General features: G+C 44.2%; 1 protein-coding gene across 1 annotated transcript in view; it reads left to right on the forward strand.

Moving 5' to 3' along the window:
- The window catches only part of lrguk (leucine-rich repeats and guanylate kinase domain containing), a 44361-nt gene extending 31924 nt beyond the window's left edge, over nt 1–12437 (forward strand). Inside the window, 9 exon segments of the mRNA XM_065021457.1 lie at nt 412–525; nt 601–802; nt 2375–2470; nt 2533–2711; nt 4364–4452; nt 5318–5437; nt 8943–9103; nt 10860–10895; nt 10898–12437. Of these exon segments, the coding sequence (XP_064877529.1) occupies nt 412–525; nt 601–802; nt 2375–2470; nt 2533–2711; nt 4364–4452; nt 5318–5437; nt 8943–9103; nt 10860–10895; nt 10898–11058 (1158 nt within the window). The 3' untranslated portion in view covers nt 11059–12437.
- The last annotated feature ends 13737 nt before the right edge of the window (nt 12438–26174 follow it).

The raw sequence follows: 26174 nt of genomic DNA on the forward strand, positions 1-26174 counted from the left end.
GCATATCGGCCCCAGGTGCAAGTAGACGAGGGGTCAAAGGGAGCGGCTGTGTGAACTACAGGGTAGCAGGGGAAGTGATGGTACCTCTGACTGCAGGGTCAGGTGTTCACCTCACAGGTGGAGACATTATAGCTGCGGTTGTTACTCTTCTCTGGACATAGCAGGGGTCGTGAAGGACCCAGTAGGTCCATCGAAGACCACTTCCATTTTGGAATATGAATTTGACTCTTAACTAAGTAAATGTTGCACCCCACGATAGTTGACTGTCCCAACTTACAGCTTTCTGTTAACTTTTGTTTTCTTTCTTTTTGTCTCCCCCCCGGTCTCCCTCTCTCGGTCTCCCTCCGTCTGTCTGTCTCTCTTTCTTTCCTTCTCCCTCTGCTCTTCCATTGTCTGTCTTCTCTCTCTCAGGGTAAATTCCTCCAGACGATGCAGTATGCGGGCCACTGGTATGGTCTGTCTCGTGAGGCCATAGAAGACGTGGCCGGGGAGGGCCTGGCCTGCTGTGTGCACATGGAGCTGGAGGTGGGCGTCAACACACACACATTCACATAGCAGCAGGAAATTGAAAGGCTCATTTTCTGTATACTGTTCTCCCAGGGCGTGTTCAGTCTGAAGAACAGCCACTTTGAGCCACGTTACATCCTGATGATCCCCACAGACAAGGAGCAGTACGGCAGGCGGCTGAGGACCAGAGCTCTGTACACCCAGACCCAGATAGATACGGCTGTAGCCCGCGTGGATACATACGCACTGATCAACAGAGAGCGCCCAGGCTTCTTCGACAACGTCATCCCCTGTGGTACGTAGCTGATGATGATGCAGACCAGTATATAGAATATAGATATATAGGTATGCAGTCCCTTCAGAAAGTATTCATACCCCTTGACTTATATTCCACATTTTGTTGTATTACAGCCTGAATTCAAAATGGATTAAATATGTTTGTTTTTTACACACAATACCCCTTAATGACAAAGTCAAAACTTGTTTTTAGAAATGTGATTATGAAATATAGAAATATCTAATTTACACAAGTATTCATACCCCTGAGTCAATACATGTTAGAATCAGCTTTGGCAGCGATTACAGCTGTGAGTCTTTCTGGGTTAGTCTCTAAGAGCTTTGCACACCTGGATTGTACAATATTTACACATGATAAATTCTTCAAACTGTCAAGTTGGTTTCTGATCATTGCTTGACAGACATTTTCAAGTCTTGCCATAGATTTTCAAGCCGATTGAGGTGAAAACTGTAACTAGGCCACTCAGGTACAAACACCCCTTGACCTTTTCCACGTTTTGTTGTGTCACAACACAACTAATTGGCAAAAATTAAGAAGGAATGAAATTCCACAAATTCACTTTTAACAAGGCACACCTGTTAATTGAAATGCATTCCAGGTGACTACCTCATGAAGCTGGTTGAGAGAATGCCAAGAGTGTGCAAAGCTGTCATCAAGGCAAAGGGTGGCTACTTCGAAGAATCTCAAATATAAAATAAGATCTATTTTTATTTGTTTAACACTTTTTTGGTTACGACAGGATTCCATATGTGTTATTATATTATGTGTTATGATGTCTTCAATAGTATTCTACAATGTAGAAAATAGTTTTTTTTAAATAATAAAAACCCTGGAATGAGTAGGTGTGTTCAAACTTTTGACTGGTACTGTAGATGCATACCCATGTTGTCTATCATGGTTTTAATGGTTCTTGTGATGGTTTTCACTCCATGAACCAACTAAAGCTTTCAGACTTGACCTGTGTCCTACCATATAAAGAAACAAAAAATGTCTGGCCACACCCAAATGTGCGTTCCTATAGAAACTACCAACAACGGTCCAGTGAAAATCTTATTTTTAAAAGTTCATGTTCTCTTATCTCTTACCCAAATAATGTTGTTGGCGTGTCCTTTATTCATATTTGTGTCCAAAGCATAAATTAGAGAGAAGAAACCCCCCACCTCAAACTTGTATCTCAAACAGACCATTTAAAAAATGCTTGCTATTTACTTACCGGTTAATATAGCCAATCAGCGGCCTACTCGCGTGAATATTTTTAATGACCGGTATACGCCCACACCATTCCAAACCAGAAAATCTGCTTTTTAACATACTTAATTACCATATTTTGGAAGGAAAACTATTTCACGCATATTGTAATAAATGATAGGTCATATTTCTGAGAAATCTGGAAACGCTGGACCGTTACTTTAAGAGATTATCTAAATAATCTAAAGTCTGGCGAGGGACGTGTGTGTGTGTGTGTGCGTGCGTGTGTGTGCGCGTGGACACGACCGGGATGCGAAGAAAGATACGCAGACTTGCTGTACAAATGTATGGAGATTGTTTTAATAGTGTGTGTGTGTTCAGATGAGCCAGTGGAGGCATACAGAACCCTGAGGCAGGTGGTGAAGGACTATCTGGGAGTGGAGGAGCAGGGAGGAGAGGACCAGAGCACCACCACAGGTAGGGGTTTGTGTGCATTACAGCACATATATGTGCGATCAAGTGTGTCATTAACGTGTCAGCATCTGTGACAGAGTTGAAGAGGGACTCCCTAGTGGACGAGGCGTCCCCAGCCCCCTCCACCAGAACAGAGACAGTCTTTATGTCCTGCTCCACTCCAGACATGGACCCCTCAGACCACAACTGTAGGAAGTACTACAACAAGGTCCAGGCCCAGCTCACCCCACAGAAGACCTCAGCAGTGAGTCACAACACACACACACACACACGTCAGTAGTCACCAAGCCTGCACCTGGTCAACTATGGTATTCAGGCTTTTGTTTCAGCCCAGCACTAATTTGTCTGATTCAACCAATCAAGGTCTTGGCGAGCAGTTGATTAGTTGGATCTGACTGATCCAGTCCCGAGGGACCAGGTGTGTGCACTCTCTGGCCAAACATTGATTAATCAACGTAGTGTCAGGAAGAAAGAGAATACAGCTGGACTGTATACCTGGAGGACAGGAGTCGTACACCTAGGGTCAGTAAGGCAGGTTATATTACAGGTAGTTTGGCAACCCTAGGTGAACCCTAGGTACCAAGTCTGTCTGCCTTGTGCTGTTGATCACAGTGATCTAGATCAGAGATACTCAACTCTGACCCCACGAGGTCCGGAGCCTGCTGGTTTTCTCTTCTTCCTGATCATTAATTGCTCACACCTGGTGTCTCAGGTCAAAATCAGTCCCTGATTAGAGGGGAACAATGTCAAACTGCAGTGGAACTGGCTTTGAGGTCCAGAGTTGAGTTTGAGGGATCGAGCCCAATCATCTGACTGATTGATATCAGGGTTGTTATTGCTGAGCTAGATAACCTTATTCATCCACGCCAGCATCATGTTTAAATACTGTATCTCTCTCTCTGGGCCGTAGGAGCTGGCCTCCATCCACAGATACAGCGTCATGTTTAAATACTGTATCTCTCTCTCTGGGCCGTAGGAGCTGGCCTCCATCCACAGATACAGCGTCATGTTTAAATACTGTATCTCTCTCTCTGGGCCGTAGGAGCTGGCCTCCATCCACAGATACAGCGTCATGTTTAAATACTGTATCTCTCTCTGGGCCGTAGGAGCTGGCCTCCATCCACAGATACAGCGTCATGTTTAAATACTGTATCTCTCTCTCTGGGCCGTAGGAGCTGGCCTCCATCCACAGATACAGCGTCATGTTTAAATACTGTATCTCTCTCTCTGGGCCGTAGGAGCTGGCCTCCATCCACAGATACAGCGTCATGTTTAAATACTGTATCTCTCTCTCTGGGCCGTAGGAGCTGGCCCCCATCCACAGATACAGCGTCATGTTTAAATACTGTATCTCTCTCTCTGGGCCGTAGGAGCTGGCCTCCATCCACAGATACAGCGTCATGTTTAAATACTGTATCTCTCTCTCTGGGCCGTAGGAGCTGGCCTCCATCCACAGATACAGCGTCATGTTTAAATACTGTATCTCTCTCTCTGGGCCGTAGGAGCTGGCCTCCATCCACAGATACAGCGTCATGTTTAAATACTGTATCTCTCTCTCTGGGCCGTAGGAGCTGGCCTCCATCCAGAGATACAGCGTCATGTTTAAATACTGTATCTCTCTCTCTGGGCCGTAGGAGCTGGCCTCCATCCACAGATACAGCGTCATGTTTAAATACTGTATCTCTCTCTCTGGGCCGTAGGAGCTGGCCTCCATCCACAGATACAGCGTCATGTTTAAATACTGTATCTCTCTCTGGGCCGTAGGAGCTGGCCTCCATCCACAGATACAGCGTCATGTTTAAATACTGTATCTCTCTCTCTGGGCCGTAGGAGCTGGCCTCCATCCACAGATACAGCGTCATGTTTAAATACTGTATCTCTCTCTCTGGGCCATAGGAGATGGCCTCCATCCACAGACGGCAGCAGCTGGTCAGAGAGGCTCTGATGGGGAAGAGTCCCAGAGCCTACACCCAGCTCTTCAAGAGGTACACTATACCCTACCACTCAGACTTGATTGGAGTGTACACTTCAAATCAACAGCTATTCTAGGCATCAACAGCCTCTCCTGTTGTCCTGATTGGCCACATTTGACCCTGATTTTGAAGTGGCAGGTTACAAGGTCATGTGGTAGAATGGTGTTGTATTGCATGCCAACAGCAGAGGGAACTAGAGAGGTCGTGTGTGTGTGTGTGTGTGTGTGTGTGTGTGTGTGTGTGTGTGTGTGTGTGTGTGTGTGTGTTTAGGAGTATTGATCACCCCCGCTGCCATTCACACTCTAGCTGACAGGAGATATACTCTGTCAATTTCTGCATAATGTCTCTTGTTTTACTGAGAATGTGTTTTCAGATGCATGTTGGGTAGGATGGTCACGTTCAGAACAATACCAACTATGTGTGTTTATATTTTATGTGTGAGAAACGCAGACAAGCATCTGTTGAGATTGAAGGAAGTCAGCGATGCACGGTGTAAACAGCAATATCAGGCCGACTTCTGCAACAACTAAGAGTATGAATCACAAGGCTCCATAGCTATCATGTTGCGAGAAGCGCATCTGTGCACATGAACAGATGTTTATTGTGAGTGCTACGTCTTGCATCGCGCTCCACTGCAATATCCTGCAGCTCCTGGCAACCTCATCACTGAGGCTCAGTTTAAAGTGATAGATTTCATATCAGATGTTGTTTAGGTATAACGAACCTCTGCATATCACCAATGTGTTGCAGCTACAATCTCTTACCAAGCTCGTGATTCTATCATGTTGACGCTATCATGTTATGACATGTTATGTGTAAGGTTTATGTATGTATGTGTGTGTGTGTGTGTGTGTGTGTGTGTGTGTGTGTCTCCCAGGTGTGTTCACACAGCTCCATCATCATTGGCCTCTCAGATGCAGCGGGACCCCACCCTCTCATCCCCCATGATGCCTAGAGCCAGCCATGACAGACAACACAACCACTCAGAGAATAGCAGGTCTGTACCCAACACACACACACACTATTATAGTCTCAACTTGTATAGTCTCAACTATATCCACTGCTGTTGTATTTGTATAGTATAGTCCCCTAGGGGACTAGCATCCACTGTGTAATGCTGAACTTTATTACTTTCTAATAGACTGAAACGTTCCAATCTATCTTATTATGATTGATCAAGAGCAGTGCACACACTTGTGTTAGTATTCACTGGCTGACCTTATGTAGTAGTATTCACTGGCTGACCTTATGTACTAGTATTCACTGGCTGACCTTATGTAGTAGTATTCACTGTCTGACCTTATGTAGTAGTATTCACTGTCTGACCTTATGTAGTAGTATTCACTGTCTGACCTTATGTAGTAGTATTCACTGTCTGACCTTATGTAGTAGTATTCACTGGCTGACCTTATGTAGTAGTATTCACTGGCTGACCTTATGTAGTAATATTCACTGTCTGACCTTATGCACTAGTATTCACTGGCTGACCTTATGTAGTAGTATTCACTGGCTGACCTTATGTAGTAGTATTCACTGGCTGACCTTATGTAGTAGTATTCACTGTCTGACCTTATGTAGTAGTATTCACTGTCTGACCTTATGTAGTAGTATTCACTGGCTGACCTTATGTACTAGTATTCACTGGCTGACCTTATGTAGTAGTATTCACTGGCTGACCTTATGTGTTCAGGAGCTTCTTCTTTACTGAGTTCTCAGGTAACACCTCCACACCATCTGGGGACAAGTCTCTGTACACCTCAACATTGATGGATATCTGTCCCTGCTAATGCCTCCTCCCTGTGTACACTGGAATAACCATTAACACAGCTTACGACTTACACCGGTGAAATAAGCATTTCTATGTATACAGCAGGTCTGAGAGCTGAAGGTCATTTGTTAACGTAGAACCAACAGGGAGTATAGGTTTGAGGGAGGGAGGGAAGTCCCTCACATCAGCAAATTACTGCCACCAAGTGATTTTCTTACCTATTTTCTTGTGACCTGTAAAGTAGTGTTGTTATGCTCCTGATTTAGTTGAAATAGCTGTGCCATTCCAGCATCTCTATTTTACTTTAATTATTGATTGAATAGATCTTTCTAAAATCCTCCTTGTTGGCTTTGGATATAAGTATAGGCGTGGGAGGTGTTTTAGTATGTCCTTGGTCGGTCAGTTATTCATAGCAACCAATCCATTAAAAAACGAAGATGTTCAACAGAATGATGTCTGGACCTATCCCATGGCAAAGTCCATGGAATGACATACCTAATGACATACAGGGCATTCGGAAAGTATTCAGACCTTTTTCCACTTTTTGTTACGTTACAGCCTTATTCTAGAATGGATTAGATATTTTATTTTTGTATCAATCTACACACAATACCCCATCAAAAATTTTAGCTTATTTATAAAAAAATTAAAAAACATACCTTATTTACATAAGTATTCAGACCCTTCGCTATGAGACTCGAAATTGAACTCCTTGACGTTTTTACAACTTGATTGGAGTCCACCTGGGGTCAATTTAATTGATTGGACATGATTTGGAAAGGCACACACCTGTCTATATACAGTAATGTCCCACAGTTGACAGGGAATGTCAGAGCAAAAACTAAGCCATGGAAGAGCTCCGAGACGAGGCACAGATCTGGAGAAGGGTACCAGAACATGTCTGCAGCATTGAAGGTCCCCAAGAACGCAGTGGCCTCCATCATTCTTAAATGGAAAAAGTTTGGAACCACCAAGACTCTCTTCCTAGAGCTGGCTGGATTGAGGCAAAGATGAACAGAGCAAAGTACAGAGAGATCCTTGATGAAAACCTGCTCCAGAGCGCTCAGGACCTCAGACAGGGGCGAACGTTCACCTTCCAACAGGACAACGACCCTAAGCACACAGCCAAGACAACGCAGGAGTGGCTTCGGGGCAAGTCTCTGAATGTCCTTGAGTGGCCCAACCAGAGCCCAAACTTGACCTGAAAATATCTGTGCAGCAACGCTCCCCATCCAGCCTGACAGAGCTTGAGAGGATCTGCAGAGAAGAATGGGAGAAACTCCCCAAATACAGGTGTGCCAAGCGGTAATCGCTGCCAAAGGGGCTTCAACAAAGTACTGAGTAAAGGGTCTGAATAGTTCATGTGATATTTTACATTTTTCATAAATTAGCAAAAATGTCCAAAAAACTGTTTTTGCTTTGTCATTATGGGGTATTGTGTGTAGATTGATGAGGAAAATACATATTTAATCAAATTTAGAATAAGGCATAACATAACAAAATGTGGAAGAATTCAAGGGGTCTGAATACTTTCTGAATGCACTGTACCTAATGACATAACCTCCATTAATTGGTACAAATTTAACCCAGTTTTCATGGTTATAAAAGATCTGGAAGTCTACATGCTTAGGCCAATTTGCCTTCAACACAGACTGTCTGATACCACCTGTATGGGATATGTTTTACCTGTGTCTCTCTATGGGACATATTTGACGGAGGAGTGTCTTATGGCTGATGGCGCTTTCCATCACTTTCTCTCCTCCTCAAGTATCTGGTTTCACAACAGAATATGTTCCTGACAGCCCTTTGAGAAGGAGGGGTTGTGTCAGTGTGAGACTAGACTGGGACAGAGCCAACCTGCCAATGAGACTTTAATACTGTGTGTCAGGTTTCTACCAGTCTACCTACTGTAACAGTAATGTACATACACACACTTGGCAGCTCCATTGCTTTCTCCTTTTCACTTGTCTTTATTATTTATCTGTGTCTGTCTGTCTGTCTGTCTGTCTCTTTCTTTCTCTTTTACTCTTTCTCTTTCTCTCTGTTTTACTCTCTCTCTCTGTCTCTCTCTCTTTCTCTTTCTCTCTTTTTACTCTCTCTGTCTCTTCTCTTTCTCTCTTTTTACTCTCTCTCTCTCTCTTTTCTCTTTCTCTCTCTCTCTCTCTGTCTCTCTCTCTCTGTTTTACTCTCTCTCTCTCTTCTCTCTCTTTTCTCTCTCTCTCTCTCTCTCTTTCTCTCTCTCTCTTTTTCTCTCTCTCTCTTTTTCTCTCTCTCTCTCTCTTTTTCTCTCTCTCTTTCTCTCTCTCTTCTTTTTCTCTCTCTCTCTCTTTTTCTCTCTCTCTCTCTTTTCTCTCTCTCTCTCTCTTTCTCTCTCTCTCTCTTTTTTCTCTCTCTCTTTTTCTCTCTCTTTCTCTTTTACTCTCTCTCTCTTTAATCTCTCTCTCTCTCTTTTTACTCTTTCTCTCTCTCTTTTACTCTCTCTCTCTCTCTCTCTCTCTCTCTTTTACCCCCTCTCTCTCTCTCTCTCTTTTACCCTGTCTCTCTCTCTCTCTCTCTCTCTCTCTCTTTTACCCTGTCTCTCTCTCTCTCTCTCTCTCTCTCTCTCTCTCTCTCTCTCTCTTTTCCCATGATTTTCCCTTACCCTTACCCTGTCTCTCTCTCTCTCTCTCTCTCTCTCTTTTCCCATGATTTTCCCCTTACCCTGTCTCTCTCTCTCTCTCCCCCTTGGTATCAGCTCTGATGCCTCCCGTGCTAGTTCTGGCCTGTCCATTCCCAGCTCAGCAGGGGCCTTCTCAGAGACAGCAGGGCCAGCCGGGTGTTCAGACCTGGGCTTGGACACCACCGTGGAGCCCCTGGATGTCTCCTCTCTGGGACACAACCTGGACATGCTGAAAGGTGACTTACCCTAGCTCAATCTCCTCTCGTTTTGACCAATGACTGGCTCCCTCTCTGTATCTATCTCTGTCTCTGCCTTTCTTCATGTCTCTCTCTCTAGCAGGTGGATATTTTGTCAAGACCCTTATTCCTCTACCCCATAGAACTGTGTTGGCTAGTCATCAATCTCTTTCTCTCTGTTCCCTCAATACTTTCTAGTGTGATTCTCTTGTTCTAGATGTATGATAATCTACAGTTGAAGTCGGAAGTCTACATACACTTAGGTTGGAGACATTAAAACTAGTTTTTCAACCACTCCACAAATTCCTTGTTACAAAACTATAGTTTTGGCAAGTCGGTTAGGACATCTACTTTGTGCATGACAAGTAATTTTCCCAACAGTTGTTTACAGACAGATTATTTCACTTATAATTCACTGTATCACAATTCCAGTGGGTCAGAAGTTTACATACACTAAGTTGACTGTGCCATTAAACAGCTTGGAAAATTCCAGAAAATTATGTCATGGCTTTAGAAGCTTCTGATTGGCTAATTTACAGCATTTGAGTCAATTGGAGGTGTACCTGTGGATGTATTTCAAGGCTGTCACATGGGTGATGTATGTGGTTTTTGTACTGTCTAGGGTTTTTGTAGGTTTTTGGGGTTGTTTACTATCTAGGTGTTTATATATGTCTATGGTTGCCTAGATTGGTTCTCAATCTTGGGTATTTCGTGGGTTATTGTCTGTCTAGTTGCCTGTGTCTGCACGTTTGTAGTACAGCTTCACGTTCGTTTTGTTGTTTTCTGTAGTTTGTTTAGTGTCCGTCTTCATTCAAATATAATATGTATTCAATTCACGCTGCGCTTTGGTCTCCTCTTTACGACGAATGTGACCAAGGCCTACCTTCAAACTCAGTCTCTTTGCTTGACATCATGGGAAAATCAAAAGAAATCAGCCAAGACCTCAGATAAAAATTGTAGACCTCCAGAAGTCTGGTTCATCCTCGGGAGAAATTTCCAAACACCTGAAGGTACCACGTTTATCTGTACAAACAATGGTACGCAAGTTTAAACACCATTGGACCACGCAGTCGTCATACCGCTCAGGAAGGAGACACGTTCTAGCTCCTAGAAATGCGAAAAATGCAAATCAATCCCAGAACAACAGCAAAGGACCTTGTGAAGATGCTGCAGGAAAGGTACAAAAGTAGCTATATCTTTGTGATGGAGTGACCATCACAAAGCCCTGACCTCAATTCTATAGAAAATTTGTGGGCAGAACTGAAGAAGTTTGTGCGAGCAAGAAGGCCTACAAACCTGACTCAGTTACACCAGCTTTGTCAGGAGGAATGGGACAAAATTCACCCAACTTATTGTGGGGAGCTTGTGGAAGGCTACCCGAAACGTTTGACCCAAGTTAAACAATTTAAAGGCAATGCTACCAAATACTAATTGAGTATGTAAACTTCTGACCCACTGGGAATGTGATGAAATAAATAAAAAATAAATAATTCTCTCTACTATTATTCTGACATTTCACATTCTTAAAATAAAGTGGTGATCCTAACTGACCTAAGAGGGAATTTTTACTAGGATTAAATGTCAGGAATTGTGAAAAACTGGGTTTAAATGTAATTGGCTGAGGTGTATGTAAACTTCCGACTTTAACTGTATGTCTCCTCCCTAGATATACCAGTTATGGATCCTCTGTATATATGAAAGCACACATCGTTCCAAGTATTAGTAACTCATTGGTTGTGTACTTGTTTCTCCCCAGATCAAGTAGAATCTGGCCACACTCCTGACGCCCCTCGCCCGGCTCCGAGCTCCTCTCTCCGGGCGCCACCACCACCATGGCACGCCCAGGCTCCAACGCCAAACCCATCCTGCCACCTATCCTGTCGGGACGCAAAACCCCCGGACCCAGCCCTAAGCCCCAAACCCTGAGACAGGAGAGAGAGGGAGATGAGGAGTGAAGAGGTACAGGAGAGAGGTAGAGGAGGAGTGAAGAGGTACAGGAGAGAGGAAGAGGAGGAGTGAAGAGGTACAGGAGAGAGGAAGAGGAGGTGTGAAGAGGTACAGGAGAGAGGAAGAGGAGGAGTGAAGAGATAGAGGAGGAGTGAAGAGGTATATGAGAGAGGAAGAGGAGGAGGAGTGAAGAAGTACAGAAGAGAGGAGTGAAGAGGTACAGAAGAGAGGAAGATGAGGAGTGAAGAGGTACATGAGAGAGGAAGAGGAGGAGTGAAGAGGTATATGAGAGAGGAAGAGGAGGAGGAGTGAAGAGGTACAGAAGAGAGGAAGAGGAGGAGTGTAGAGGTACAGGGAAGAGGAGTGAGGAGGTACATTTACATTTAAGTAATTTGCAGACGCTCTTATCCAGAGCGACTTACAGGAGAGAGGAAGGAGGAGTGTAGGGGTACAAGAGAGAGGACGAGGAGGAGTGTAGAGGTACAGGAGAGAGGAAGATGAGGAGTGAAGAGGTACATGAGAGAGGAAGAGGAGGAGGAGTGAAGTGGTACAGGAGAGAGGAGGAGTGAAGAGGTACAGGAGGGAGGAAGAGGAGGAGTGAAGAGGTATATGAGAGAGGAAGAGGAGGAGGAGTGAAGAGGTACAGAAGAGAGTAAGAGGAGGAGGAGTGAAGAGGTACAGAAGAGAGGAAGAGGAGGAGTGTAGAGGTACAGGGAAGAGGAGGAGTGAGGAGGTACAGGAGAGAGGAAGAGGAGGAGTGAAGAGGTACAGAAGAGAGGAAGAGGAGGAGTGTAGAGGTACAGGGAAGAGGAGTGAGGAGGTACATTTACATTTAAGTCATTTAGCAGACGCTCTTATCCAGAGCGACTTACAGGAGAGAGGAAGAGGAGGAGTGTAGGGGTACAAGAGAGAGGACGAGGAGGAGTGTAGAGGTACAGGAGAGAGGAAGATGAGGAGTGAAGAGGTACATGAGAGAGGAAGAGGAGGAGGAGTGAAGTGGTACAGGAGAGAGGAGGAGTGAAGAGGTACAGGAGGGAGGAAGAGGAGGAGTGAAGAGGTATATGAGAGAGGAAGAGGAGGAGGAGTGAAGAGGTACAGAAGAGAGTAAGAGGAGGAGGAGTGAAGAGGTACAGAAGAGAGGAAGAGGAGGAGTGTAGAGGTACAGGGAAGAGGAGGAGTGAGGAGGTACAGGAGAGAGGAAGAGGAGGAGTGTAGAGGTACAGGAGAGAGGAAGAGGTACAGAAGAGAGGAAGAGGAGGAGTGAGGAGGTACAGGAGAGAGGGAGGGACAAGTAGATGTTCTTTCAAGAGTTGAAAGGTCACACAGAATGAACAATGATGGACACATTCACCTGTCTTTTCTGAATAAAGACATACCTGTGTGTTAACTGGTCCAGATGGAGTCATTCATTTACTAATAATATAGTCAGAGGATAGAATAATTAAAATGTAAGGACATTACACCAAATATAATGATTCCCTGCTTCAACTTCACTCAAACCGAAACATACATTATAATACATTTAGTCAATGACATGTGCCAAACTCTTGACTTCTCAGTCTTGCTATTGGGCTCCCAAGTGGCGCAGCGATCACTGCATCTCAGTGCTAGAGGCGTCACTACAGTCCCAGGTTCGATTCCAGGCTTTATCACAACCTGCCGCGATGGGAGTCCCATAGGATGGCGCACAATTGGCCCAGCGTCGTTAGGGTTTGGCCGGGGTAGGCCATCATTGTAAGTAAGAATTTGTTCTTAACTGTCTTGCCTAGTTAAATTAAGGTTTAATAAATAAAATATTGACTATACAATCTATTGTTGTTGCTATAACCTGTACTGCAATGCAGAAAGATATCCTGGACAGTCACTCATTAATAAAGATGATTACAGTATAATAAGAAAGATAATTGAGCCGTTCTTCAATCGCTGCCAAAGGGTGAGTTATCTGTGTTCTGTTGTAGGGCTGGGCTGGGTATCTACTGTATAAGGGTGAGTTATCTGTGTGTTCTGTTGTAGGGCAGGGCTGGGTATCTACTGTATAAGGGTGAGTTATCTGTGTGTTCTGTTGTAGGGCTGGGTATCTACTGTATAAGGGTGAGTTATCTGTGTTCTGTTGTAGGGCTGGGTATCTACTGTATAAGGGTGAGTTATCTGTGTTCTGTTGTAGGGCTGGGTATCTACTGTATAAGGGTGAGTTATCTGTGTTCTGTTGCAGGGCTGGGTATCTACTGTATAGGGGTGAGTTATCTGTGTTCTGTTGTAGGGCTGGGCTGGGTATCTACTGTATAAGGGTGAGTTATCTGTGTGTTCTGTTGTAGGGCTGGGTATCTACTGTATAAGGGTGAGTTATCTGTGTTCTGTTGTAGGGCTGGGTATCTACTGTATAAGGGTGAGTTATCTGTGTTCTGTTGTAGGGCTGGGCTGGGTATCTACTGTATAAGGGTGAGTTATCTGTGTTCTGTTGTAGGGCAGGGCTGGGTATCTACTGTATAAGGGTGAGTTATCTGTGTTCTGTTGTAGGGCTGGGTATCTACTGTATAAGGGTGAGTTATCTGTGTTCTGTTGTAGGGCTGGGTATCTACTGTATAAGGGTGAGTTATCTGTGTTCTGTTGTAGGGCTGGGCTGGGTATCTACTGTATAAGGGTGAGTTATCTGTGTTCTGTTGCAGGGCTGGGTATCTACTGTATATGGGTGAGTTATCTGTGTTCTGTTGTAGGGCTGGGTATCTACTGTATAAGGGTGAGTTATCTGTGTTCTGTTGTAGGGCTGGGTATCTACTGTATAAGGGTGAGTTATCTGTGTTCTGTTGTAGGGCTGGGCTGGGTATCTACTGTATAAGGGTGAGTTATCTGTGTTCTGTTGCAGGGCTGGGTATCTACTGTATAAGGGTGAGTTATCTGTGTTCTGTTGTAGGGCTGGGTATCTACTGCCAAAGGGTGAGTTATCTGTGTTCTGTTGTAGGGCTGGGTATCTACTGTATAAGGGTGAGTTATCTGTGTTCTGTTGTAGGGCTGGGTATCTACTGTATAAGGGTGAGTTATCTGTGTTCTGTTGTAGGGCAGGGCTGGGTATCTACTGTATAAGGGTGAGTTATCTGTGTTCTGTTGTAGGGCTGGGCTGGGTATCTACTGTATAAGGGTGAGTTATCTGTGTGTTCTGTTGTAGGGCTGGGCTGGGTATCTACTGTATAGGGGTGAGTTATCTGTGTTCTGTTGTAGGGCTGGGCTGGGTATCTACTGTATAAGGGTGAGTTATCTGTGTGTTCTGTTGTAGGGCTGGGTATCTACTGTATAAGGGTGAGTTATCTGTGTTCTGTTGTAGGGCTGGGTATCTACTGTATAAGGGTGAGTTATCTGTGTTCTGTTGCAGGGCTGGGCTGGGTATCTACTGTATAAGGGTGAGTTATCTGTGTTCTGTTGTAGGGCAGGGCTGGGTATCTACTGCATAAGGGTGAGTTATCTGTGTTCTGTTGTAGGGCAGGGCTGGGTATCTACTGTATAAGGGTGAGTTATCTGTGTTCTGTTGTAGGGCTGGGTATCTACTGTATAAGGGTGAGTTATCTGTGTTCTGTTGTAGGGCTGGGTATCTACTGTATAAGGGTGAGTTATCTGTGTTCTGTTGCAGGGCTGGGTATCTACTGTATAAGGGTGAGTTATCTGTGTTCTGTTGTAGGGCTGGGCTGGGTATCTACTGTATAAGGGTGAGTTATCTGTGTTCTGTTGTAGGGCAGGGCTGGGTATCTACTGCATAAGGGTGAGTTATCTGTGTTCTGTTGTAGGGCAGGGCTGGGTATCTACTGTATAAGGGTGAGTTATCTGTGTTCTGTTGCAGGGCAGGGCTGGGTATCTACTGTATAAGGGTGAGTTATCTGTGTTCTGTTGCAGGGCTGGGTATCTACTGTATAAGGGTGAGTTATCTGTGTTCTGTTGTAGGGCAGGGCTGGGTATCTACTGTATAGGGTGAGTTATCTGTGTTCTGTTGTAGGGCAGGGCTGGGTATCTGTGTTTGTTGTACTGTATAAGGGTGAGTTATCTGTGTTCTGTTGTAGGGCTGGGTATCTACTGTATATGGGTGAGTTATCTGTGTTCTGTTGTAGGGCTGGGTATCTACTGTATAAGGGGGTGAGTTATCTGTGTTCTGTTGTAGGGCAGGGCTGGGTATCTACTGTATAAGGGGGAGTTATCTGTGTTTTGTTGTAGGGCAGGGCTGGGTATCTACTGTATAAGGGTGAGTTATCTGTGTTCTGTTGTAGGGCTGGGCTGGGTATCTACTGTATATGGGTGAGTTATCTGTGTTCTGTTGTAGGGCTGGGTATCTAGTGTATAAGGGTGAGTTATCTGTGTTCTGTTGCAGGGCAGGGCTGGGTATCTACTGTATAAGGGTGAGTTATCTGTGTTCTGTTGTAGGGCAGGGCTGGGTATCTACTGTATAAGGGTGAGTTATCTGTGTTCTGTTGTAGGGCTGGGTATCTACTGTATAAGGGTGAGTTATCTGTGTTCTGTTGTAGGGCTGGGCTGGGTATCTACTGTATAAGGGGGAGTTATCTGTGTGTTCTGTTGTAGGGCAGGGCTGGGTATCTACTGTATAAGGGTGAGTTATCTGTGTTCTGTTGTAGGGCTGGGTATCTACTGTATAAGGGTGAGTTATCTGTGTGTTCTGTTGTAGGGCAGGGCTGGGTATCTACTGTATAAGGGGAGTTATCTGTGTGTTCTGTTGTAGGGCAGGGCTGGGTATCTACTGTATAAGGGTGAGTTATCTGTGTTCTGTTGTAGGGCTGGGTATCTACTGTATAAGGGTGAGTTATCTGTGTTCTGTTGTAGGGCTGGGTATCTACTGTATAAGGGTGAGTTATCTGTGTTCTGTTGTAGGGCAGGGCTGGGTATCTACTGTATAAGGGTGAGTTATCTGTGTTCTGTTGTAGGGCTGGGCTGGGTATCTACTGTATAAGGGTGAGTTATCTGTGTTCTGTTGTAGGGCAGGGCTGGGTATCTACTGCATAAGGGTGAGTTATCTGTGTTCTGTTGTAGGGCAGGGCTGGGTATCTACTGTATAAGGGTGAGTTATCTGTGTTCTGTTGTAGGGCAGGGCTGGGTATCTACTGTATAAGGGTGAGTTATCTGTGTTCTGTTGCAGGGCTGGGTATCTACTGTATAAGGGTGAGTTATCTGTGTTCTGTTGCAGGGCTGGGTATCTACTGTATAGGGGTGAGTTATCTGTGTTCTGTTGTAGGGCAGGGCTGGGTATCTACTGTATATGGGTGAGTTATCTGTGTTCTGTTGTAGGGCTGGGTATCTACTGTATAAGGGTGAGTTATCTGTGTTCTGTTGTAGGGCAGGGCTGGGTATCTACTGTATAAGGGGGAGTTATCTGTGTTCTGTTGTAGGGCAGGGCTGGGTATCTACTGTATATGGGTGAGTTATCTGTGTTCTGTTGTAGGGCTGGGTATCTAGTGTATAAGGGTGAGTTATCTGTGTTCTGTTGCAGGGCAGGGCTGGGTATCTACTGTATAAGGGGGAGTTATCTGTGTTCTGTTGTAGGGCAGGGCTGAGTATCTACTGTATAAGGGTGAGTTATCTGTGTTCTGTTGTAGGGCTGGGTATCTACTGTATAAGGGTGAGTTATCTGTGTTCTGTTGTAGGGCTGGGTATCTACTGTATAAGGGTGAGTTATCTGTGTTCTGTTGTAGGGCTGGGTATCTACTGTATATGGGTGAGTTATCTGTGTTCTGTTGTAGGGCTGGGTATCTACTGTATAAGGGTGAGTTATCTGTGTGTTCTGTTGTAGGGCAGGGCTGGGTATCTACTGTATAAGGGTGAGTTATCTGTGTTCTGTTGTAGGGCTGGGTATCTACTGCCAAAGGGTGAGTTATCTGTGTTCTGTTGTAGGGCTGGGTATCTACTGTATAAGGGTGAGTTATCTGTGTTCTGTTGTAGGGCTGGGTATCTACTGTATAAGGGTGAGTTATCTGTGTTCTGTTGTAGGGCAGGGCTGGGTATCTACTGTATAAGGGTGAGTTATCTGTGTTCTGTTGTAGGGCTGGGCTGGGTATCTACTGTATATGGGTGAGTTATCTGTGTTCTGTTGTAGGGCTGGGTATCTACTGTATAAGGGTGAGTTATCTGTGTTCTGTTGCAGGGCTGGGCTGGGTATCTACTGTATAAGGGTGAGTTATCTGTGTTCTGTTGTAGGGCAGGGCTGGGTATCTACTGCATAAGGGTGAGTTATCTGTGTTCTGTTGTAGGGCAGGGCTGGGTATCTACTGTATAAGGGTGAGTTATCTGTGTTCTGTTGTAGGGCTGGGTATCTACTGTATAAGGGTGAGTTATCTGTGTTCTGTTGTAGGGCTGGGTATCTACTGTATAAGGGTGAGTTATCTGTGTTCTGTTGTAGGGCAGGGCTGGGTATCTACTGCATAAGGGTGAGTTATCTGTGTTCTGTTGTAGGGCAGGGCTGGGTATCTACTGTATAAGGGTGAGTTATCTGTGTTCTGTTGTAGGGCAGGGCTGGGTATCTACTGTATAAGGGTGAGTTATCTGTGTTCTGTTGCAGGGCTGGGTATCTACTGTATAAGGGTGAGTTATCTGTGTTCTGTTGTAGGGCAGGGCTGGGTATCTACTGTATAGGGGTGAGTTATCTGTGTTCTGTTGTAGGGCAGGGCTGGGTATCTACTGTATAAGGGTGAGTTATCTGTGTTCTGTTGTAGGGCTGGGTATCTACTGTATATGGGTGAGTTATCTGTGTTCTGTTGTAGGGCTGGGTATCTACTGTATAAGGGTGAGTTATCTGTGTTCTGTTGTAGGGCAGGGCTGGGTATCTACTGTATAAGGGGGAGTTATCTGTGTTTTGTTGTAGGGCAGGGCTGGGTATCTACTGTATAAGGGTGAGTTATCTGTGTTCTGTTGTAGGGCTGGGCTGGGTATCTACTGTATATGGGTGAGTTATCTGTGTTCTGTTGTAGGGCTGGGTATCTAGTGTATAAGGGTGAGTTATCTGTGTTCTGTTGCAGGGCTGGGTATCTACTGTATAAGGGGGAGTTATCTGTGTTCTGTTGTAGGGCAGAGCTGGGTATCTACTGTATAAGGGTGAGTTATCTGTGTTCTGTTGTAGGGCTGGGTATCTACTGTATAAGGGTGAGTTATCTGTGTTCTGTTGTAGGGCTGGGCTGGGTATCTACTGTATAAGGGGGAGTTATCTGTGTGTTCTGTTGTATCTACTGGGCAGGGCTGGGTATCTACTGTATAAGGGTGAGTTATCTGTGTTCTGTTGTAGGGCTGGGTATCTACTGTATAAGGGTGAGTTATCTGTGTGTTCTGTTGTAGGGCAGGGCTGGGTATCTACTGTATAAGGGGGAGTTATCTGTGTGTTCTGTTGTAGGGCAGGGCTGGGTATCTACTGTATAAGGGTGAGTTATCTGTGTTCTGTTGTAGGGCTGGGTATCTACTGTATAAGGGTGAGTTATCTGTGTTCTGTTGTAGGGCTGGGTATCTACTGTATAAGGGTGAGTTATCTGTGTTCTGTTGTAGGGCAGGGCTGGGTATCTACTGTATAGGGGTGAGTTATCTGTGTTCTGTTGTAGGGCAGGGCTGGGTATCTACTGTATAAGGGTGAGTTATCTGTGTTCTGTTGTAGGGCAGGGCTGGGTATCTACTGTATAAGGGTGAGTTATCTGTGTTCTGTTGTAGGGCAGGGCTGGGTATCTACTGTATATGGGTGAGTTATCTGTGTTCTGTTGTAGGGCTGGGTATCTAGTGTATAAGGGTGAGTTATCTGTGTTCTGTTGCAGGGCAGGGCTGGGTATCTACTGTATAAGGGGGAGTTATCTGTGTTCTGTTGTAGGGCAGGGCTGGGTATCTACTGTATAAGGGTGAGTTATCTGTGTTCTGTTGTAGGGCTGGGTATCTACTGTATAAGGGTGAGTTATCTGTGTGTTCTGTTGTAGGGCTGGGTATCTACTGTATAAGGGTGAGTTATCTGTGTTCTGTTGTAGGGCTGGGCTGGGTATCTACTGTATAAGGGTGAGTTATCTGTGTTCTGTTGTAGGGCAGGGCTGGGTATCTACTGTATAAGGGTGAGTTATCTGTGTGTTCTGTTGCAGGGCTGGGTATCTAGTGTATAAGGGTGAGTTATCTGTGTTCTGTTGTAGGGCTGGGTATCTACTGTATAAGGGTGAGTTATCTGTGTTCTGTTGTAGGGCTGGGTATCTACTGTATAAGGGTGAGTTATCTGTGTGTTCTGTTGTAGGGCAGGGCTGGGTATCTACTGTATAAGGGGGAGTTATCTGTGTGTTCTGTTGTAGGGCAGGGCTGGGTATCTACTGTATAAGGGTGAGTTATCTGTGTTCTGTTGTAGGGCTGGGTATCTACTGTATAAGGGTGAGTTATCTGTGTTCTGTTGTAGGGCTGGGTATCTACTGTATAAGGGTGAGTTATCTGTGTTCTGTTGTAGGGCAGGGCTGGGTATCTACTGTATAAGGGTGAGTTATCTGTGTTCTGTTGTAGGGCAGGGCTGGGTATCTACTGTATAAGGGTGAGTTATCTGTGTTCTGTTGTAGGGCTGGGTATCTACTGTATAAGGGTGAGTTATCTGTGTTCTGTTGCAGGGCAGGGCTGGGTATCTACTGTATAAGGGTGAGTTATCTGTGTTCTGTTGCAGGGCAGGGCTGGGTATCTACTGTATAAGGGTGAGTTATCTGTGTTCTGTTGTAGGGCTGGGCTGGGTATCTACTGTATAAGGGTGAGTTATCTGTGTTCTGTTGTAGGGCTGGGTATCTACTGTATAAGGGTGAGTTATCTGTGTTCTGTTGTAGGGCAGGGCTGGGTATCTACTGTATAAGGGTGAGTTATCTGTGTTCTGTTGTAGGGCTGGGTATCTACTGTATAGGGGTGAGTTATCTGTGTTCTGTTGTAGGGCTGGGTATCTACTGTATAAGGGTGAGTTATCTGTGTTCTGTTGCAGGGCTGGGTATCTACTGTATAAGGGTGAGTTATCTGTGTTCTGTTGCTGGGCTGGGTATCTACTGTATAATATGCCTTAAGGTTCCCACTGTAGTAGAGAGCTGATTCACCTAACCTAGCCATGCGTAGATGCAGCCCCTTCACACACCAAAGAGGTCTTTCCTTCATGTTATCTCTTAGTCCTTCATCTAGTATCACCACATTCAGAGTAGTGATATGGTATCATTTCCCCTTGCGCAGGGGTGATTAGAACTCTGACTGTGTAATAATCTCATCAAATTGAAAATGCTGCTATTATCTGGTTTTTTATGTGTCTGTTGTCAGGGCGATAAGCAGTTCATCACTGACTCTGTATCTCTTTTTAGAATAAATCATATTCCAAGACATTTGAAGAGATAGATGGGTATTAAACTGCAAACTGTCAAATCTTGTATCTATACTTTCCTCTTAGCTGGATCTTTATTATTTTCCTTCTTTATATATATATGTGTGTGTGTGTGTGTGTGTGTGTGTGTGTGTGTGTGTGTGTGTGTGTGTGTGTGTGTGTGTGTGCATACACACCTGGCCATCCATCACTGTTTCCAGATGTTGCAACCTTCTAATAATTCAGGGGCAGTTTCAGACAAGACAGCCACAATGCCTCAGGCCCCTGGCCTATCACCTACTTAAAGAGACTTCTCTCCCTAAACCAACACATGATCTCCCTCTTTTGAAGTACACCACACCATATGGCTAGATGTTCAGTTCATCAATGCCAATGCTCCCAGCCGATACTGATATCTGTTAGCGTGTGTCATGTAGCTGTCTGAGAGGTTTCACTTCCTCTATAACAGTCTGTCTGCCTGTATGTCAGGCTGCATGTCAGTCAGTGTATCTGTACGTCTCTTTGTCTGTCTGTCTGCCTGTATGTCAGGCTGCATGTCAGTCCGTGTATCTGTACGTCTCTTTGTCTGTCTGTCTGCCTGTATGTCAGGCTGCATGTCAGTCCGTGTATCTGTACGTCTCTTTGTCTGTCTGTCTGCCTCTCTATCAACATTTATTTCTGTGTAATCCATCTGACTACCGATCTCTCTCTCTCCGTATAGAGAAGTAAAGAATGTGGACTGTGTAGCCTTTAGAGAACCTCGACTGAGGCTATTTATCTCCAGGTCCATATATTATCTCCAGGTCCATATTTTATCTCTAGGTTCATATATTATCTCCAGGTCCATATTTTATCTCCAGGTCCAAATATTATCTCTAGGTTCATATATTATCTCCAGGTCTATATATTATCTCCAGGTCCATATTTTATCTCCAGGTCCATATTTTATCTCCAGGTCTATATATCATCTCCAGGTCCATATATTATCTCCAGGTCCATATATTATCTCCAGGTCCATATATTATCTCCTGGTCTATATATCATCTCCAGGTCTATATATCATCTCCAGGTCTATATATTATCTCCAGGTCCATATATTATTTACAGGTCTATATATTATCTCCAGGTCCATATATTATCTCCAGGTCTATATATTCCCCCAGACAGTAACACCCAGACTCTTCCCATCATGGCGAGCTACTTCAACAGGACCAGGAAGAGAAACGTCACCCTCGTTCATCTAGACATAACTCCACGAGACAACAAAACTGTCCATGGTAGAAAAAGGGTAGATGATATTTGACAGGAGAATCGTTCATAAATCTCATATTTATGCACAGTAATGCTGCACAAGGTTGAAATAACAATTCTGGAAGAAATATGCAGAAAGGTGAATGAATTCTACAGTGAAAGGCAGGTTACTAAATCGTTGTAAACAGAGTCGGACTCACAGTAGTCTGCTTGAACCTCAGGTCTCTAGTCTAGACTATGACGAATGCATTGGAGGCTGCTGAGGGGAGGACGGCTCATAATGTCTGGAACGGAGCGAATGGAATGGCGGCCTCATGGTAATGGCTGGAGCAGAAGGAGGGAATGGTATCCAACACATGCTTTCCTTGTGTTTGATGTATCTGATACCATTCCCTCCTTCCACTCCAGCCATTACCATGAGGCCGTCCTCCCCAATAAAGGAGCCACCAACCTCCTTTGAAAGAATGTCCTTTTGAACTGACTAGACCTCTGTTCAAGAAGAACTGTCATCTGTGGCCAGTTTGACTTGAATTACCTGGATTATCGAACTCTGACCCCTTAAAAGGAAACTCCACTCAAAAACTATCTTACTTAAAAAAAATATATTAGTCCACAATTGAAAGTCCCAAAATGTTTTGCATGTCAGCAGTCAAGTTTTCAAGATATTAGACTTTCAAGAAGCAAAGTGTCACCAAGCAACAACATCATAATTATGCAAAATGTGACCGACCGTCTCGATTCCGTCTGATGTAGCAACATTTTAAATAGTATTTTTGACATTGGATAAAAGTACAGACTCAGAGCTGGAAAATGGTATATCATACACTACAGTTGATGAACAATGGGAAAGTTATTCTGCTTTGAAAGTTGATAAACTTGTAATCCCACTTTTGAGAAAATGTACCACCCAAGATTTTAAGACTAAAGGCGGGTTTACACTACGTCTATCGACATGTCTGTATACAGTTGTCGCGGTGACATCATGAACATTCTATTGTCGTCCGACATCAAACTTGTCGTTGTCGTTATGAAAAAGTAGAAACATAAAAACGACAGACTGCATGACATCAGCAGCCTGGTGGTCCACAATAGCATAACTGGTGTATTTTAACACCAATAAACGCACCAGTTTAAAAATATATGTAGTATGTGTCAATCTAGCAAACCAGGCAACTAAAAGCAACTTTCTAAACAATGTTTTGGTTTGTTTCTAGCTTGTTAGCTAGCTAGCTAACCAGTTCAAATAATGAACATATCATATAGCCGACAATGTCTTAACTTTAGCTAATTTGAATGAATTATTACAGGAAAATAAACTCCCAACAATATCACTATTTCCTAGTTAATGGTGAGCTAATTACAGAAAACCGCTTACAGTTGTTAATGTGACAAAATAAAAGCAGGGCATTCTACCGGATCATTTTAGAACTTGGACACTGTCTCGTTGGCCTAACGTTATATGCTAATTTGACTTTGGTGCAGGTCATGTTGTTCTTCACATTACCGTCTCTGGTAAACACACACTATATAAAATAAAATCAATGTTTATTTGTCACATACACTGGATACAGAAGGTGTAAACGGTACAGTGAAAGGATTACTTACATTGTGGAATCTTTTGTTTAGACATGTAGCTAAACAATGAACCAAACTCCCAACTCAGCCTTCTATGTTCTCTTTTCGACTTCCTCCGCATTTGCAATCAAACACCTGAATTTTCTCCATCTCCTCAGCTATCATACTCTTTTCTCTGTAGGTATCATACTCTGAAGCATGCTACATGGCAGACCAATCTGAACACATCTCTCAGCATGTCCAGCCCATCCATTATCTCAGCCAATCATGGTTAGCGGGAAGGTTCCTGACTTTTTTCCGTGGCTAAACCAACTAGGTTCATAAATTAACCATTTATTCATATTTACAGACGGCATGCAAGTTTGTTGTTAAGACACATGCAAGTTTGTTGTTAAGACACATGCAAGTTTGTTGTTAAGACACATACAAGTTTGTTGTTAAGACACATGCAAGTTTGTTGTTAAGACACATGTTAAGACATACAAGTTTGTTGTTAAGTTTGTTGTTAAGACACATTTGTTGTTAAGTTTTTGTTGTTAAGACACATGCACATGCAAGTTTGTTGTTAAGACACATGCAAGTTTGTTGTTAAGACACATGCAAGTTTGTTGTTAAGACACATGCAAGTTTGTTGTTAAGACACATGCAAGTTTGTTGTTAAGACACATGCAAGTTTGTTGTTAAGACACATGCAAGTTTGTTGTTAAGACACATGCAAGTTTGTTGTTAAGACACATACAAGTTTGTTGTTAAGACACATACAAGTTTGTTGTTAAGACACATACAAGTTTGTTGTTAAGACACATACAAGTTTGTTGTTAAGACACAGTTTGTTGTTAAGACACATGCAAGTTTGTTGTTAAGACACATGCAAGTTTGTTGTTAAGACACATGCAAGTTTGTTGTTAAGACACATACAAGTTTGTTGTTAAGACACATACAAGTTTGTTGTTAAGATACATGCAAGTTTGTTGTTAAGACACATACAAGTTTGTTGTTAAGACACATGCAAGTTTTTATTTTATTTTATTTATTTCACCTTTATTTAACCAGGTAGGCTAGTTGAGAACAAGTTCTCATTTGCAACTGCGACCTGGCCAAGATAAAGCATAGCAGTGTGAACAGACAACACAGAGTTACACATGGAGTAAACAATTAACAAGTCAATAACACAGTAGAGAAAAAAGGGGAGTCAAATCAAATCAAATTTTATTTGTCACATACACATGGTTAGCAGATGTTAATGCGAGTGTAGCGAAATGCTTGTGCTTCTAGTTCCGACAATGCAGTGATAACCAACAAGTAATCTAACTAACAATTCTAAAACTACTGTCTTATACACAGTGTAAGGGGATAAAGAATATGTACATAAGGATATATGAGTGAGTGATGGTACAGAGCAGCATACAGTAGATGGTATCGAGTACAGTATATACATATGAGATGAGTATGTAGACAAAGTAAACAAAGTGGCATAGTTAAAGTGGCTAGTGATACATGTATTACATAAGGATGCAGTCGATGATGTAGAGTACAGTATATACGTATGCATATGAGATGAATAATGTAGGGTAAGTAACATTATATAAGGTAGCATTGTTTAAAGTGGCTAGTGATATATTTACATCATTTCCCATCAATTCCCATTATTAAAGTGGCTGGAGTTGGGTCAGTGTCAATGACAGTGTGTTGGCAGCAGCCACTCAATGGTGGCTGTTTAACAGTCTGATAGCCTTGAGATAGAAGCTGTTTTTCAGTCTCTCAGTCCCAGCTTTGATGCACCTGTACTGACCTCGCCTTCTGGATGATAGCCCGGGGTGAACAGGCAGTGGTTCGGGTGGTTGATGTCCTTGATGATCTTTATGGCCTTCCTGTAACATCGGGTGGTGTAGGTGTCCTGGAGGGCAGGTAGTTTTGCCCCCGGTGATCGTTGTGCAGACCTCACTACCCTCTGGAGAGCCTTACGGTTGAGGCGGAGCAGTTGCCGTACCAGGCGGTGATACAGCCCGCCAGGATGCTCTCGATTGTGCATCTGTAGAGTTCGTGAGTGCTTTTGGTGACAAGCCCGAATTTCTTCAGCCTCCTGAGGTTGAAGCTGCTGCGCGCCTTCTTCCGGCAGCTGTCAGTGTGAGTGGACCAATTCAGTTTGTCTGTGATGTGTATGCCGAGGAACTTAAAACTTGCTACCCTCTCCACTACTGTTCCATCGATGTGGATAGGGGGTGTTCCCTGCTGTTTCCTGAAGTCCACAATCATCTCCTTAGTTTTGTTGACGTTGAGTGTGAGGTTATTTTCTGACACCACCTCCGAGGCCCTCACCTCCTCCCTGTAGGCCGTCTCGTCGTTGTTGGTAATCAAGCCTACCACTGTTGTGATCGTCCATAAACTTGATGATTGAGTTGGAGCGTGCGTGGCCACGCAGTCGTGGGTGAACAGGGAGTACAGGAGGGCTCAGAACGCACCCTTGTGGGGCCCCTGTGTTGTCAGGAAGTCCAGTACCCAGTTGCACAGGGCGGGGTCGAGACCCAGGGTCTCGAGCTTGATGACGAGCTTGGAGGGTACTATGGTGTTGAATGCCGAGCTGTAGTCGATGAACAGCATTCTCACATAGGTATTCCTCTTGTCCAGGTGGGTTAGGGCAGTGTGCAGTGTGGTTGAGATTGCATCGTCTGTGGACCTATTTGGGCGGTAAGCAAATTGGAGTGGGTCTAGGGTGTCAGGTAGGGTGGAGGTGATATGGTCCTTGACTAGTCTCTCAAAGCACTTCATGATGACGGAAGTGAGTGCTACGGGGCGGTAGTCGTTTAGCTCAGTTACCTTAGCTTTCTTGGGAACAGGAACAATGGTGGCCCTCTTGAAGCATGTGGGAACAGCAGACTGGTATAGGGATTGATTGAATATGTCCGTAAACACACCGGCCAGCTGGTCTGCGCATGCTCTGAGGGCGCGGCTGGGGATGCCGTCTGGGCCTGCAGCCTATAT

The sequence above is a fragment of the Oncorhynchus nerka genome, linkage group LG8 (genome assembly GCF_034236695.1).
Source record: "Oncorhynchus nerka isolate Pitt River linkage group LG8, Oner_Uvic_2.0, whole genome shotgun sequence".
Taxonomy (NCBI): Eukaryota; Metazoa; Chordata; class Actinopteri; order Salmoniformes; family Salmonidae; genus Oncorhynchus; species Oncorhynchus nerka.